General features: G+C 40.1%; 1 protein-coding gene across 1 annotated transcript in view; it reads left to right on the top strand.

The window, feature by feature from the left end:
* The window catches only part of OXCT1 (3-oxoacid CoA-transferase 1), a 144,538-nt gene that overhangs the window by 111,062 nt on the left and 18,139 nt on the right, over positions 1 to 15,337 (top strand). The window contains exon 14 of the mRNA XM_061189222.1: positions 5,951 to 6,040. Within this exon, the coding sequence (XP_061045205.1) occupies positions 5,951 to 6,040 (90 nt within the window). The remainder of the gene's footprint in view (positions 1 to 5,950; positions 6,041 to 15,337) is intronic.

Raw genomic sequence — 15,337 nt, 5'->3', positions numbered from 1 at the left:
GTTAATCATTTCTTGCATCTTCTCAATCTTTGCCTCCATTTTTATTCCGAGGTCCTGGATCATCTTCACTATCATTATTCTGAATTCTTTTTCTGGAAGGTTGCCTATCTCTGCTTCATTTAGTTGTTTTTCTGGGGTGTTTTCTTGTTCCTTCATCTGGTATATAGCCCTCTGCCTTTTCATCTTGTCTATCTTTCTGTAAATGTGGTTTTTGTTCCACAGGCTGCAGGATTGTAGTTTTTCTTGCTTCTGCTGTCTGCCCTCTGGTGGTTGAGGCTATCTAAGAGGCTTGATGGGAGGCTCTGGTGGTGGGTAGAGCTGACTGTTGCTGTGGCGGTCAGAGCTCTGTAAAACTTTAATCCACTTGACTGTTGATGGGTGGGGCTGGGTTCCCTCCCTGTTGGTTGTTTTGCCTGAGGCAACCCAACACTGGAGCCTACCTGGGCTCTTTGGTGGGGCTAATGGCAGACTCTGGGAGGGCTCACGCCAAGGAGTACTTCCCAGAACCTCGGCTGCCAGTGTCTTTGTCCCCACGGTGAAACAGAGCCAGCCCCTACCTCTGCAGGAGACTCTCCAACACTAGCAGGTAGGTCTGGTTCAGTCTCCCCCAGGGTCACTGCTCCTTCGCCCGGGTCCCGATGCGCACACTATTCCATGTGCGCCCTCCAAGAGTGGGGTCTCTGTTTCCCCCAGTCCTGTCGAAGTCCTGCAGTCAATTCCCACTAGGCTTCAAAGTCTGATTCTCTATGAATTCCTCCTCCCGTTGCCAGACCCCCAGGTTGGGAAGCCTGACTTGGGGCTCAGAACCTTCACTCCAGTGGGCGGACTTCTGTGGTTATAAGTGTTTGCCAGTCTGTGAGTCACCCACCCAGCAGTTATGGGATTTGATTTTACTCTGATTGCGCCCCTCCTACCGTCTCACTGTGGCTTCTCCTCTGTCCTTGGACGTGGGGTATCCTCGTTGGTGAAGTCCAATGTCTTCCTGTCGATGATTGTCCAGCAGCCAGTTGTGATTCTGGTGCTCTCGCAAGAGGGAGTGAGAGCACGTCATTCTACTCCGCCTCTTGGTTAATCCAACATTTTTTAGTAATGGGGAAGTGAGACAGAAATAAAGAGGCTTACATTTGGATTGAGGTGGATACGTAATGCTCTGGTGTTTAATATTGAACAACAAACCCTAGTTTTATAAATAAATCAGAGCTATTTTTCCCTTTTTCTTCCAGTTGGTTCACATTTTCCAGTAGGGCACATAGCATTAGTTTAAAATGCTTTAAAAATTGTTTCTGTAGATTGTACATTGTTTCTCACTTAAGAGCAGAATATTTAGAGGTAACAAATCTGAAAATAAGCCATTACTATTTATATACTAATGATAAAGATGATGGCAAGAATCATTTTCAGTATGTTTTATGTTTTATTTTAAATGGCATTTTAACAATTTCTTTCACTTTCTTTAAAATTCTGATATTAGGAAATAGGATCAAAGTAAATAAAAATATATTTAAAATATTGATTTTGGTTTAAATATATTTTCTAGAAAAAAGGTAGATGATCATGTTCATTTTTTATTCCTAATTCTTATCTTAGTTCCTGGTTCATAAGAGACCCTGAAAATATTTGTGAATGGAGGATAACAGTTGAGTCAGTATCTTTTTAGAAAAGTTTTGTAATTGTCATAATAGAGGATGCAGCATTCTAGTGCATTTTATTGCAGTATTCTTTCCGTACTTGATGTCAGAGTCAGTCCTTAACTGCAAAAAAATGAGTTGGCTATGAAATGAGTATCCAGCAATCATCTCTCCATTATGCTAGCCAGAATACATTTCAGAACTAAAGTTGCCCCATTCAAGAAATGTATGTTTGCTGATGAGATTTAAAAGAAAGCCACACTTTGTGTCACCCTGACCCAGTGCTTCAATCATGACCATAATCTCCTCTTCATTATAGACCTGTTTTTTCTCCGTATCACTTTTCTCTCTTGTGATTTATTTAAAGATATATTTTTAGCTCCTTAACGTCTCTCTTTTATCAGCTTTTTATTTTGTATATTGATTAGGATGTTGGGTTTCTGGGAGGGAGATGAAGACAGAGGTAAGATCTGTATCTCAGCTCTATCAAATGTCAAGCAGTGTGCTGGACATTTGGATAAAGAGGTAGATAACAGTGCCGAGGACAGTATCTGGCATAGTCACCTCTCTCAAAGAGCAGTGGTAAAACATCTCCTTAAGAGGCCTTCTCAGGTCCCCCCTCTGTTATGCAGCTGTAACAGTTCTAATTTTACACAGAATTCTCTCCCTTCCATAGAGTTCATTTGGGCAACACACCACTGTATTAGTCACACCAGCTGCTGTAACAAATAAGCCTCCCGATTTCAGTGGTTTAGCACCCTGTGTTTTTCACTCATATTGAGCAATGCAGTGTGTTTCTGAGTAAGTGGGCTCTGCTACACATGGTCATTTAAGGACCCAGCCTGAGGGAAGCTCAGTCATCTGCGAGGACACCTTGGATGTCAGTGTCCAGATTGCAGAAGGTGAAGGAGCGTGAAGGATTACACGTGAGAGGTTTTTATGGGCCAGAGCCTGAAACCACAGGTAGCACCTCCCTCTCTTCCATTGTCTAGCACTCAGGCACATGGCTACCCCAGGTGCAGTAGAGAACTGGGATATGTAAGTAGTTGATTCCCAGAAGAGTGCCTGCTGAGCTGGGCTGAAAGGTGGTGTTGAATTTCCCACTTGCTTCAGAGAGGATGTCTTATATCTCTTTTTCTTCTGGTATAGATAGAATAAATTATTTTCCTTAAGTAATTGATTCTGTTTCAGAAATCACTTGGGAATTGAAATGGAAGAAAATATTTTCATTTCTTTTTCTAATACAATGAACTTACTTAAAAAATACAAAAACCAAATATTTGGAGGTTTTCCGGTTAACCTGCTAGAAATGCTTTCTCTTAGGAGACACTGCTTTTCTCTTCCCCATCTGGCAGACTACCTTTGGAAACACCTCCTCTGTGACATCCTGCTGAGCCTCTTCCTCCCATTCCTGCCTCTCCAGGCACAGTTAGCAGTTGCATCCTCTGTGCTCTGTTGGAACTTGAACATACCTATGTTACTTGAAGCCATTCATCCACTCATTCTTCTAAGCACCTATAATGCAATAACAATAATAATAATACGGTGAAAGAAAGAAAAGAGTTGAAATTCACTGTGATAGAATTACATACCAAATAGTGCCAAGGATACAGGGAAAAGGCACTTAGCTCTACCTTGGGGATGAGGGAGAGGTGGGGAATGCTTCTTTTAGAGGGAAGAAGTTTGGTTCAAGTCTCTTTAATTACTCATGGATGCTTTCCCTTCCCCCAGTGATGAAGTTTATGAGAAAAGAAGCCTGTCTTGATAATCTCTAAGTCCAGCACCCAGTACAGTACAGGCTCATATTAGACACTCAGTAAAATGAATTGACTGAAGATGTAAGGCAATAAATTTATAAATTTCTGTTTACTCCACATCCATTCCTCATAACAACTTTATGATAGGGCAGATATTCTCATTCCTGGATTATAGATAATGAGCCTGAATACAAAGAGATTTGGTGTTTTGCAAATGTCACACAGTGGGTTAATAGATCTCAGGTGTTCTTCACCTAATCTTGTGCATTTTTTACTCTTGGAAACAAACATGTAAGTTTCAAAATAGTGCTTTGAAATTTGTAGCGTGTGCTTTGAAGACAAGACATGAGACCACTTGAATCTCTTTGAGTGATGAAGACTGTTCATTTACATTGAGTCAAGGGATAAAGTTCTTTCTAACAGACACAAAGAGATGGTTCTTTCCAACATGTTTCATAGCTCTTTATATTCCTGCCAGCTCAGTGTTATGTACCCAGCTGGTGCTCTATAAATCTTTCTTAAATAACTGATGATGATTTAAAATATGTACATCAGATTCACCTAAAATGGACAAGCTTCCTGTTAGAAGCTGTCATAAGCTTTTACCAGTATCATTGTGTCACAGGGGACAAAATTTGCCTGTGGTATATTCTAATTCAAGGAATTTTTTTTTTTTTTTTAATTCAAGGAATGTTTAACACACTAGCTTGGTTTCTGGTTTTCTTTGGCTTCCTCATTCTTCTGGCACTTACACTCTTAGTCTGCCCGAGGACACTATCTATGGAAGCTCAGACTGGCTGGATGTTCTCACCACAGCAAGAACATGTTGAGACATTTTTAAATGGAATAGCTTTAGTGTCTTTTGATGTTTTAAAAATCCCAAACTTCCTTAGTATTGGAGTTTATGATAGACATTCATTGCTTCCATCTCTAACTTATCCATATTTTGTACCATAAAGTATCAGTGTTCTCTTCAGAAATGTTATGACCTGGTGCTTTACTTATTAAAATTGCACCTAAGGATGACGGTATGGCTTATAGAAGTATAAAATTACACATTTCCACATGGATATTCTGCTTCATGGCAACCTTACATGTCTGAAGGCAGACTCATTTTGTCCCTTACACTCCTTTCTTGCTCCACCTCCCAACCATTGCCAGCTGCTTCCCAATGTCATTTAGTGGCAAGCTCCAAACCATGAAGATATCCTGACTACTTACTCCTTTGTTTTATACTGCCCATCTAATTCATGTTCATGCAGTGTTGCACTGACCTCTAAAATGTTTCTGAAATCAGGGGATTTGAGACCGTGTTTTAAAGCCAGGTGTGAGTGTATTGCCTGATTTCCTTAAAGCTATGAAATTATGGGAAAGGAGCTGAAAGCCCTGGAAGAGTTTACTGTCAAATCAGCAAGAGGACTTGCAAGAAAAAATAAATTAAATTTTCAGGAGGTTTCAGTGTTAGAAACATTTCTCTTCAATCTACTTGAGTAAGAATTTATTTCATCATCTCTGGGGACACTTGCTTTTTCCAAAACTCTGTAACCAGGAGACAGACTAGACAGTGGGAATTATTCAGAGTGTGTGGCACAGAGAAGGTGGTTGGTAAATGTTTAATGAATGAAGAGATGGACAGATGAACAAAAATAGAATGGTCTTGTGAAAGGATCCTGAAGTCTGCTTCTGTTTTCTGATTTTGCTTAACAGAAATATGTTTTTTTGTTTCGTTTTGACGTATTTTTCTAAGAGGAAGATAAGTGCCAGGTTTTAGAAAGACAGACCCACCTTTCATATTAATCATTACTAGGGAAGCACCACTAATGCCTTAGTTTATTACCTAATGGCATTTTAATCTGCAAGAAATCCAAGAGAGTGCTTCAGAAAGTGTCTGTGATTGAAGACTCAGTGGTGCCAAGTATATGTTTAAAAAGAAAGAAATGAATGTCAGGGGTATGTGGATTTCAGTCTCATATTATTGTAGTAAGAGTAATGTGCCCAGAATTTTGGAAAGGTTCTTAAGTTTTTTCTTATCCAATGACTGACTTATTGCTAATATAGCGTTGACAAAGTAATGTCAGCCGTACTCAGTGAATGTAACATCAAAATATTTATCCTGAACTTATTCTTCATCCATAGAATAATAGAACAACAGAATATTAAGGTCATAAAGCTCAAGTACTAAGCAATGAAGGTCAATGAGTTTTTCTCACTAATTATTCCAGCGGCTTCTTCTTGCAAGTTAATTTTGTTCTGCCACATACTAAAAAGGTGAAAGAGAATTACTTCTTCTTTTTATTTTTTTAATATATATTTTTTTTTTTTGGCTGCGTCGGGTATTAGTTGAGGCATGCGGGATCTTTCGTTGCATCATGTGGGCTCTTCGTTGTGGCGCACGGGCATCTCTCTAGTTGTGGCACGCAGGCTTAGTTGCCCCGCGGCACGTGGGATCTTCATTCCCCAACCAGGGATCGAACCAGTGTCCCCTGCATTGCAAGGCTGATTCTTAACCACTGGACCACCAGGGAAGTCCCAGGAATTACTTCTTCTTTTCTGTTTGTTTTGCAGGGGAAGATGGTGAAAGGAATGGGAGGGGCTATGGATCTAGTGTCCAGTGCCAAAACCAAAGTGGTGGTCACCATGGAGCACTCTGCAAAGGTAATGAGAGCTGCTTTTGGAAATTCACACTACACTGAAATCCTGTACACCACGTCATGCGACCATTGTTTTTATTGTTTTCTCTGGATCACTCAACTTGATAACGTTTATATTTTAGAGAAAAACGTTACAAATAAAAGCCATTATTTATTATCATTATTTATCATCAGTTCCCGTGCCCCCTGCAGTGGAAGCATGGAGTCATCACCACTGAACCACCAGGGAATTCTCTGATTCAGGTTTAAAGATGATTATAGTGGTTGCTATCTCTGTGCAAAATGAAAAACACAACAGAATGTGGGTTTTTAACAGCAGTTATTTTCAAGTGGACAATATGGCCTCTTACCAAGTCTGTGGAGGTGCCGTTTTGAGACGGTGTTAGAAAATGATGGACTTGGTGATAGCAAGTGTTCTATTCTGAAGAATATTATACTTTTATTTTGATAAATCATTGAGTGTTTATTGAATACCTATTATGTGCTGGGCACTGCTGGAATTTAACTATGACCAAAACTAGACAAGAATCATTGACCGCATGGCACTTACATTTAATGGTGATGATGATGATATCATTAGCCTATAATAGTGATGGCTCCCATTCATTGAGTTTACTGTGCACGAACAGTACACTAAGCTCTCTGTGTATGTTTGCCTGTAAAAGCCCATGAACTTGATATAAGTATTTTTGTGGGTCCAGAAACAGAGCTTCAGAGAGGTTAAGTAACTTGCCTGAGGTCACATAACTAGTGGAACTGAGATTTGGCCTGGGTACCTCTGACTCCAAAGCCTAGTCTTCTAAATACCGAGCTATCAGTATGACTTTCTTCCTATTCCAAGTCATTGTCTTTGAACCAACTGAGCTTAATTGCCTTCCCCACCTGAATCCCTGGGCTTCTGATGATTTGCAAAGTTGATATTGGGTGGCAGGTACCCTCTTCACCCTCTATACCTTTGCTCATTCTCCTTTATAATTCTTAGTTTTAAAACAAAAGCTACCTGTTTTCACCTTGATACCTGCTATTTTGACTGGAAGTGGTAGTTCGTTTGCCCTTTTTTATTTTGTGATGCAGCATTGTGGGAGAGTGTGGATCTGGAAGATTTGCATCTGACTTGCTTCCCATGGGGAGTTCTGTTACAGAGTGATGGGTGCCATGAAACAGTTTCATTGTGAAAACTGTAATAAATATGAAATTATCATAAATTGCCTAGTAAACAGTGAAGTGAACAGTGAAGCATAAATATGGAACAATAGAAATGAAACCAACACAGGTGACTACTGAACGATGCCTGGCAAAAGCATCCAAAATACTTCATTTCAGAGGCAAAAGGATGCCACGCATGCGAATCAAATGCAAATCTTTTCTGGAACATAATGTCCATTTGGAGAAAACTCTTTCCGACTTTCCTTTTGTTGTTACTTTAATGTTGACACATAGGCGCTGAAGTCCGACTCATTTCAGATTATTTTTGTGCATTCGTTTTCAAAACATTGGGCCTGTATTTCTCTCTCTTTTTTTCCCCAAAGTGTTTTCTTTCTCCTCAGCTGGAACTTCTGACACAGGAAAAATGGTGCTTCAAACTTCCGATTAGAAGTCCCTGCTTAAAGCTTTTCATAGAAGCAAGATAATGTTTTTTAGCATTTCTTCTTTTTCTTCTCTCAGTGGGGAAATTGGCACTAAGTTTTAGACCAGAACTGAAGTTAGATATTTTTCCCTACATACTTTCATTTGAACAAACTAACAGAAAATATATTTGTGATTAAAATAATAATAGTGATTTGTTTATACTTAATAGTTAGATAACCTTGAAAACTAACCAACAGAAGTTTCTTTTCTTGCCATCTTCACTTTGTACTCTTGGTCCCAGAATGTGTGGTTGCTACTGTATATTGTTCACCTGGACTTACTGTTATTGGCCCAACTCAAGGGAACACGGGGACCTCACCACTTCTTTCCTGCATATTTTGTCTGCCTAAAGGTTGGTAGAGGTTGGAAAGGAAATAGAGAGGCGAGGTCTTTCACTCCTGGTGGCCTCCCCAGTTAATGACCTGTTCTTTTAGACATGCCAGGTAACTTCTGCTGCCTTATGAGTAAGTGAACAGCCTAGGGGGAGAATCCCCGGAGTTTTCTAAGACACAGAGTAGAAAGTTTGCAGTGAAAGATTAAAACCTGAGAAAAGAAATATAATCTTGTATTCCTGTGCTGCTGATTTTTTTTTTTCCCAGTCAGTGGGTGGAGCCATCAACTGGCCTTCAGGTGCAGCTTTTTATTTTTGCTCCTTTTCTTCGTCTATAGGCTTACAGATGCAGGTCACTTATAAATATAGCATTACCTGACCTTTGAAAATGTTGCTTTAATCAGACAAAGGAAACTCTTTCCTTGCAAGTCTTTGCAAGCAGCCAGCAGCTTCTGGTATTTGAAACCTGGCTGCCCGCTTGTGTTGCTCTAGAGTAACCAGCATAACATTTCCCTTGCCTTAAAAATGCCTCTGGAGACATGTGGCAGGCACTGGCGTCAGACTGGCCTCGGAGTGTGGCTTTCATTTAAGCTTAGACATCAGGGTTCCGGGCAAAATTGCAAAGTAGGCAGAGTTTTTGGTGTCTAGCCACCTTCTTACTTAAGCTCCTTTTGATCTCTTGGCGTGTCCTTCTTTTGCCCTCTAAAAATTGGGAGAAATGAAGGAAAGAAGTAGGAGTTTGAGTCTTTACTAGGTGCGAGGCCCTGTGTGTGGCATTGTACATACTGGATCTATAAACCTCTCAGCCACCCTCTGATGTAAGGCTGGAATGTAGAAAGGTAAGAAACTTGTCCAGGTAAGTGGCAGAGCTAGGAGTTTCCCTCAGTTTGGTCTAGTTGTGTTCATCATATCATACCATGCTGCATCCTCACCTAAGTTCCCATCCACACCTGCCCTTTTCTGAAAGCTTCAGGTTTCAGAATTACCTCTTTCCCTTTTTTCATTTTCCCTGGTCAGAGCTGTCCTTGTTGAGATAGATATCAGCAAAATATTTAAAAGAAAACAATCTGAGAATTGTGCCCCTTAGTACCCATCTCCTCTTCTTCCCTTCTGTATTAGAATCTTCCCATGTTTTAGTTGGGCACAGAGTAGCCCAGTGACAGACTACATTTCCCAGATTCCCTTGCGTGTAGATGCATCTATGTGACCAAGTTTAAGTCAATGGGATTTGAGCATTTGTGCAATTTCTGGGTCATGTCCTTAAAGAGAAAGCCGATTTCATTGGACTATTTTTTGTCCCCCTCTAGCCTTCTGAGAAAGGCCTTAACTGCAACAGCAGCCTTGGAACCAAAGTTGTAAACCACGTGCTGAGGCCTGCAGAGCTGCCCCACCAACCTAGATCCCTAGCTGCCCCATCCTTTTCTTTATCAGTTCCTGCCAGGACTCCTCATAACTTCATCCTTGGCCCTCTGTACTTCTCACCCTCTGCACCTTTCTTGGGTGCTTTCTAAATCTTTGGCACCAACTATTATTTTTCACTCAGTGGCTCCCTAATCCTTATTTCCACACTGGAATTCTCTAATGAGCTATGTAACTGTATTTTTTCCCTATTAGACACTTCCACCTGGTTGTTCCATAGCTACCTCAACCTCAGCATTTATACAAGTGAAATCATCGTCGTTTCCCCTAAAAATCTTCCATCTGCTAGCTCAACTGGAGAAGCGATGATCTCCCAGCCCCCCTCTGGAAAGGTACTCGTGGAGTTTCTGCCCCTCCCACTACACCAATCACTGTACATATTGCATCTACAATACCCCTGTGATCTGCTCCATCCTGTGGATTTCTACTTGTTTAGGTCCCTGTCACATCTACATGGGTCACCGTTGCAGCATCCCAAAGGTCCTCTTCCTGCCAGACTGACCCTCTTTCCTGGTAATCAAGCACACCACTGCCAAAGTGACTGGTCTCAAACTAAAGCTGGATCGAGTTAGGTCCACATTACTTAGTTCACCTTAGCCTCCCAGCCTTCTGTTATCAGCTCCCCAGCAACCTACTTTATCCTTGTTTCCAGGGCTTCAGTTCTGCTAGGATCTCCACATTCATGTTGTTTCCTGTTGTTAGGTGTTTCCACATTCTGTTCCCCTTCCCCCTTTATCTGATTCACTCCTACCTCTACACGATCCTATATAAATGAGCCAACATTTTATGAATTTGCTGGCTTAGCGTCTTCCATCCTCTAGACATGATGAATGACCAAATGAATATTCTTTGAGGCTTTGTCTTGAAATTTGGCAGAATTATCTTATGTGAATATGTTAATTTACTTGTTTATGCAGGCATCAAATATTTATTGAGGGCCTACTATGTGTCAGGCACTATGATAGAGTCTGAGGAAATGAAAAATAGAAAGGCATAGTCCTTCCTTTAGTCAGGTCAGAGTCTCATGGGGATAGAGTCATAGAAACCAATACTTAGAATAGAAGAGTGTACAAAACAGAGTGCTTCCCATGGGATGTAGCATTTGCATGGAGATCTGAAGGATGGGGCAGGGTTTGAAGGGACCAGTGTGTTGCAGGTCAAGGGAATAGGCACTGGGGTGTGAAAGGGCAGTACATGCTGAGGCATTTACAGTTAGGTCCTTGTTGTCAGAGAGCAAAGGGAGAAGAGTTGGGTGGAAATACACACACACACACACACACAGAGTCTATTCTCCACACAGTGGTAGGAATGATGTTTTAAAAATATAAATCATGTTATAGCACTTCTTCCTGGGCTCAGAATCCCTCCACAGCTTCCCATCTCCTTTAGATTCAAGTTCAGAGTTCCTTACACTTTGTCCCTAAGGCCCTCCCTGGCTTGTCAGCTTCAATCCCAGTACCTCTCTGACTCCATCTACTAGGATTCTCCCACTTGCCCACTGAGCTCCAGCCAGACTCTCTTCCTGTAAGTTTCTGGAACATTCCAAGCATCCTTCTGCCTCAGGGCCTTTGCACTTGTTATTCTCTATGCCTGGAAAGCTCTTCCTCAGATATCTACATGGCTCACTTCCTCCGTTCACTCAGGTCTCTGCTGAGAATACCAGAGAAGCTTTCCCTGACTATTATACAAAACAGAATTCCCCCCTCTTCTGATGATTCTTCATCTCCTTTCTTCACTAGAATGTAAGTTCCATGAGGGCAGGGGCTCTTTCTATCATAAATAACAACTGAGGAAAATCATGCCTGGTGCATATTAGGAATCAATAATTGTTGAATTCATTAGTTCTTCAAATAATAATGATACTTTGAACATATAGAGCACTTTTAACTTTTTCCAAGCAGTTACATGTTTATTGCCTTTATTTTATCATTACAATACTCTTGTGAGGTAGGTCTTATTGTTTCCCTTCCAGAGGTAAACCAACCAAATTTCATAGGGGTTAAACATTCTGATAAAAGTCAAGTAGAAAATTAAGAGCAAAAGCAAACTGAGAACCTGTGTATCCAGCCCCTCCGTTTTCTGTTACTAAACTTTTCTGTCTGGCAAATACCATCACCACTAACAATATAAAGGAAAGTGTTTTGTTCTTAGTATTGTGTACTGGAAATGTGTTCCTAAGGGTATAACTCTCAGTGCACAAAAACAAAGAAATTCAGTCATAGTTGTCATTTATTGGAAACAGGCAAAGCTCCGGTACCTATTTTTGAGAACATAAATGAGAGCTCTATTTCTAGAGCAGGCTTAGTTTTTATTTTTATTACAGTAGGAGGTCTGGATTCTAAAGGATAAAAAGAGTCATAATTATATTGTTATGAAGTTGAGAATAAATCTTTGTGAATAATATTTTTTATTAAGTCCAGTCTGTATCAGATAGCGAAGGTGTCATATAGAAATCTTGAATACTCTTTTACCTTGTCTTTGCTTTTTTAAAAATGTAATTTAATTTATTTTAAATTTATTTTTAAATTTTTATATTGGAGTATAGTTGATTAACAATGTTTTATTAGTTTCAGATATACAGCAAAGTGATTTAGTTACACGTATGCATGTATCTATTCTTTTTCAAATTCTTTTCCCATTTAGGTTATTACAAAATATTGAGCAGAGTTCCCTGTGCTATACAGAAGGTTCTTGTTTATCTATTTTAAGTGTAGCAATGTGTACATGTCAATCCCAACTTCCCAATCTATCCCTCCTCCACAACCTTCCCCCCCCTGGTAACCATAAGTTCATTCTCTAGGTCTGTGAGTCTGTGTTTCTGTTTTGTAAATAAGTTCATTTGTATCATGTTTTTGTTATGAAGTTGATAATAAATTTTTGTGAATAATATTAAGTCCAATTCGTATCTGATAGCAGTGTCATATAGAAATCTTGAATACTGTTTTACCTTGTCTTTGCTTTTTATGCAGAGGAATTATAAAAAGTAAATGAGATTTATTAATCCTTTTTATTTTGGACCAAATGTGTTACCAAAAGCCAGCAAATATAAAAGAGTTTTTTAAAAATGCTTTCTTGGAAGCATCCTTGAGATAATTTTCAGCAACACTGAAAAGTATCCCAAGATAAAGTATTCTTTTGTTAGGATAATTCATAATTAACATAGTTTCATCTGGTTTAATTTTTTTTCCATTCATAAAAGCTTGTCAGGTATTTTATCATTTGTTAATGAGACTATTTCGTGGCTAGGATTGTTTGGGAAAAAACGATATTCACCATTAAAAGTAGAAATGCTTACATGGTTTTGTCTTTTTTATTTGTCCTTTAATGATGGACATGCCTGCAAAAAAATGTTATAACGGAAGAAAATAGCAGAACACAGTCCATCGACCAATAAACACTTTAAAATATCTTACCGAATTTAATTAAGCAAATAACTTTAAATTCTGTGACCTTGAGTATCCATAGTTCTTGATAGGAAAGCTAACACTAAGAGCAGCTTTCTAAGGTATCACAGCAATTCATGGATGGAAAGAGAAAATAATTCCTGCTCAGTCCTGGGCTCTGCCATCCTTAGTCTAGAGACCATAGGATGCAGTCTTTAGAGAGAAAATAAAAGGCCATGATAAAGATTTTTGTATTATATTGAAGAAAAATGGCCTTCTATTCTAAGATCTCAAAGCCCTGAAGACTATTTTCAGGGAAATGGCTTGCTGTATCTATTGTCTCATTTGGCTAGTCTTCCCCTGAGAATGTGCCTGTGTACCCACAAACTGTTATTACATCCACGTATAAAAGCCATTTGTAACAGCAACGATTCTCTGCTTCAGAGCTAGCTGAGCCTTTCCACTGAAGTCCTATATGGATTGCTGGGATCCCTCCCAAATAGGTGCTATGTAAAGGCCAAAAATACCCCATGAGGATAAACTCAGTGTGAGTAATATCATCATCATCTTGTCCTTTTATTCTGTGTAACTTGAATTTCTTTCTTTAGCAAATCCCATTTTTCTTTTCTGGGTACCACATCAATCATCATAGTGATGTGACAATCATGGGTTTTGTAATACAGTGTTCCCCAATTTTTATATCTGTTTTGTGTGTGTTCGTGTGTGTGTATAGAAGGAAGGGGCAAGGGTGGTAGCACTCCGGCTTCCTCCATGATATTTCGGCAAGCCCTAAGAGAGACCTGTCCTTGGTTTCATTGTGCCACCAGACAAAGTATGGAGTATTCCCTTGCCAAGGTCAGCCTTTGTAGCCCCGCTTTTCAACAGATTAATGCAAGCCTTGCAGCTGTAGGAGAGAGCAAGCAGAAGATGTAGAATAAGTATGGTATAATTCACTCAGTTTCTCTCTTTACTTATACATTTGTATGTTTCATACTGCAGTCTTTTCTTTTTGTTTGGCTGCGCCGCATGGCTTGAGGGATATTAGTTCCCTGACCAGGGAGTGAATCCGAACCACAGCAGTGAAAGCACCAAGTCCTAACCACTGGACCACCAGGGAACTCCCCATACCGCAGTCTTGAGGTGTCTTTGCTACTCCCTTTGCTCATGCCTTTATCTGTCTCCCCAAGTTTTGTAAGCCCCTTTGCACACCTCTGCTAGCTGCACTTCTCCTAGTGAGCTCAGAGATGCTGGGAATGTACAAGTACATTTCTTAGGACTAAAAAGCAGCCTCCAGTGGTCCATAGCCACTCAGTCACGTGGTATTTTACAGCTCCTACGCTGTTGGAGTTCGTTGGATCAGAATTATAATAGTCAGACGGCATTTATTGATCGCTGTGGTTTGTCTAGTACTCTACTCATTGCGGAAGATACAAAGGTAAATTGTTTCAGAGTCCAGTGGTGGGTAAAGAGAGGGCAACAATTACAACATGTGTGGAGAGTAGAGGGAACACAGGAACACCTACGAGGTGCACCAGACTAGGAAAGTCCCTGGGACACTGGAGTGGTGGCACTGGATAGGGGATGTTGGAGATGGTTTCTCTAGGGTAGATGATACCTGAGCCAAGTCGTGAAGAATAGGGAGGGTGTTGCCATTCGAACGTGGGATGAAGGAGTACAGGGTGGTGTGTGTTTCAGGTGGCGCGAATACACCCGTAAAGACTCGGTCCCTTAAGGATCAACCAACTTCTAGACTTCGCCTTCTTTGTACTTGATCACTAGGGCTTTCCCAAAGAAGAAATATATTGCAGCCACATTGAAGAAATACTTAACAAAAAAGATGGGCATAAAATGGGGTTTTATGTAAGGCAAAATCTTACATGAATGCTCCATTGCCTGAGGTGAAAGAAATGTTGACATCAAATGTAAAAATCATCATGTTGTAAAAGAGAGAGCTTGTTATTTGGGATTAAGTTTATTGTGATAACACAAAGCTTATTGTAATGATAACAAGGGAATTTATTATCATTTAACCAGAGTCGTTTATTACTGAAGAATTTAGTAATAAATTGCACACAGATATCTAATGAATTAAAAAGAGATCACCATGAAGCAAGTAATAGAAAGTATTAAGGCTTTCGGTCATATAAAATGAAAATGGTGGATTCCTAGATTTTGCAGGAGGCCTGTAAGTGATGCAGTGGGGAAAAGATAAAAGCTGGAGAAGCAGGTGGAGGAGAGAGATTTAGCTATTCACCCAGGTTATGATGAAATTAGGAAATAAGGAAACATCAAAATCAGGAGCCCTCGGGTCCAGTCAGAGAATTTTTAATGCTACCCTTGGTATCCGTTCCTCTGCCTTTTCTGACCTTTCTTCGTGGAGAAAGAAAGAAGCAGAATGATGAGGACGAACAAGACCCCCCTCACCCAAAATATTCGAATGTAGATTCAACCCCTCCTACTTTACTGCACTTGCAGAACATTTCTTCCTGCCGTGATCAGGTGAGAAACACAAGGCAATCGAACAGAAAACTACAGCACA

The sequence above is a fragment of the Eubalaena glacialis genome, chromosome 4, assembly GCF_028564815.1.
Source record: "Eubalaena glacialis isolate mEubGla1 chromosome 4, mEubGla1.1.hap2.+ XY, whole genome shotgun sequence".
In the NCBI taxonomy this organism is placed as follows: domain Eukaryota; kingdom Metazoa; phylum Chordata; class Mammalia; order Artiodactyla; family Balaenidae; genus Eubalaena; species Eubalaena glacialis.
Note: the sequence above shows the minus strand (reverse complement) of the source record. Positions and strands in the feature narration are given on the sequence as shown.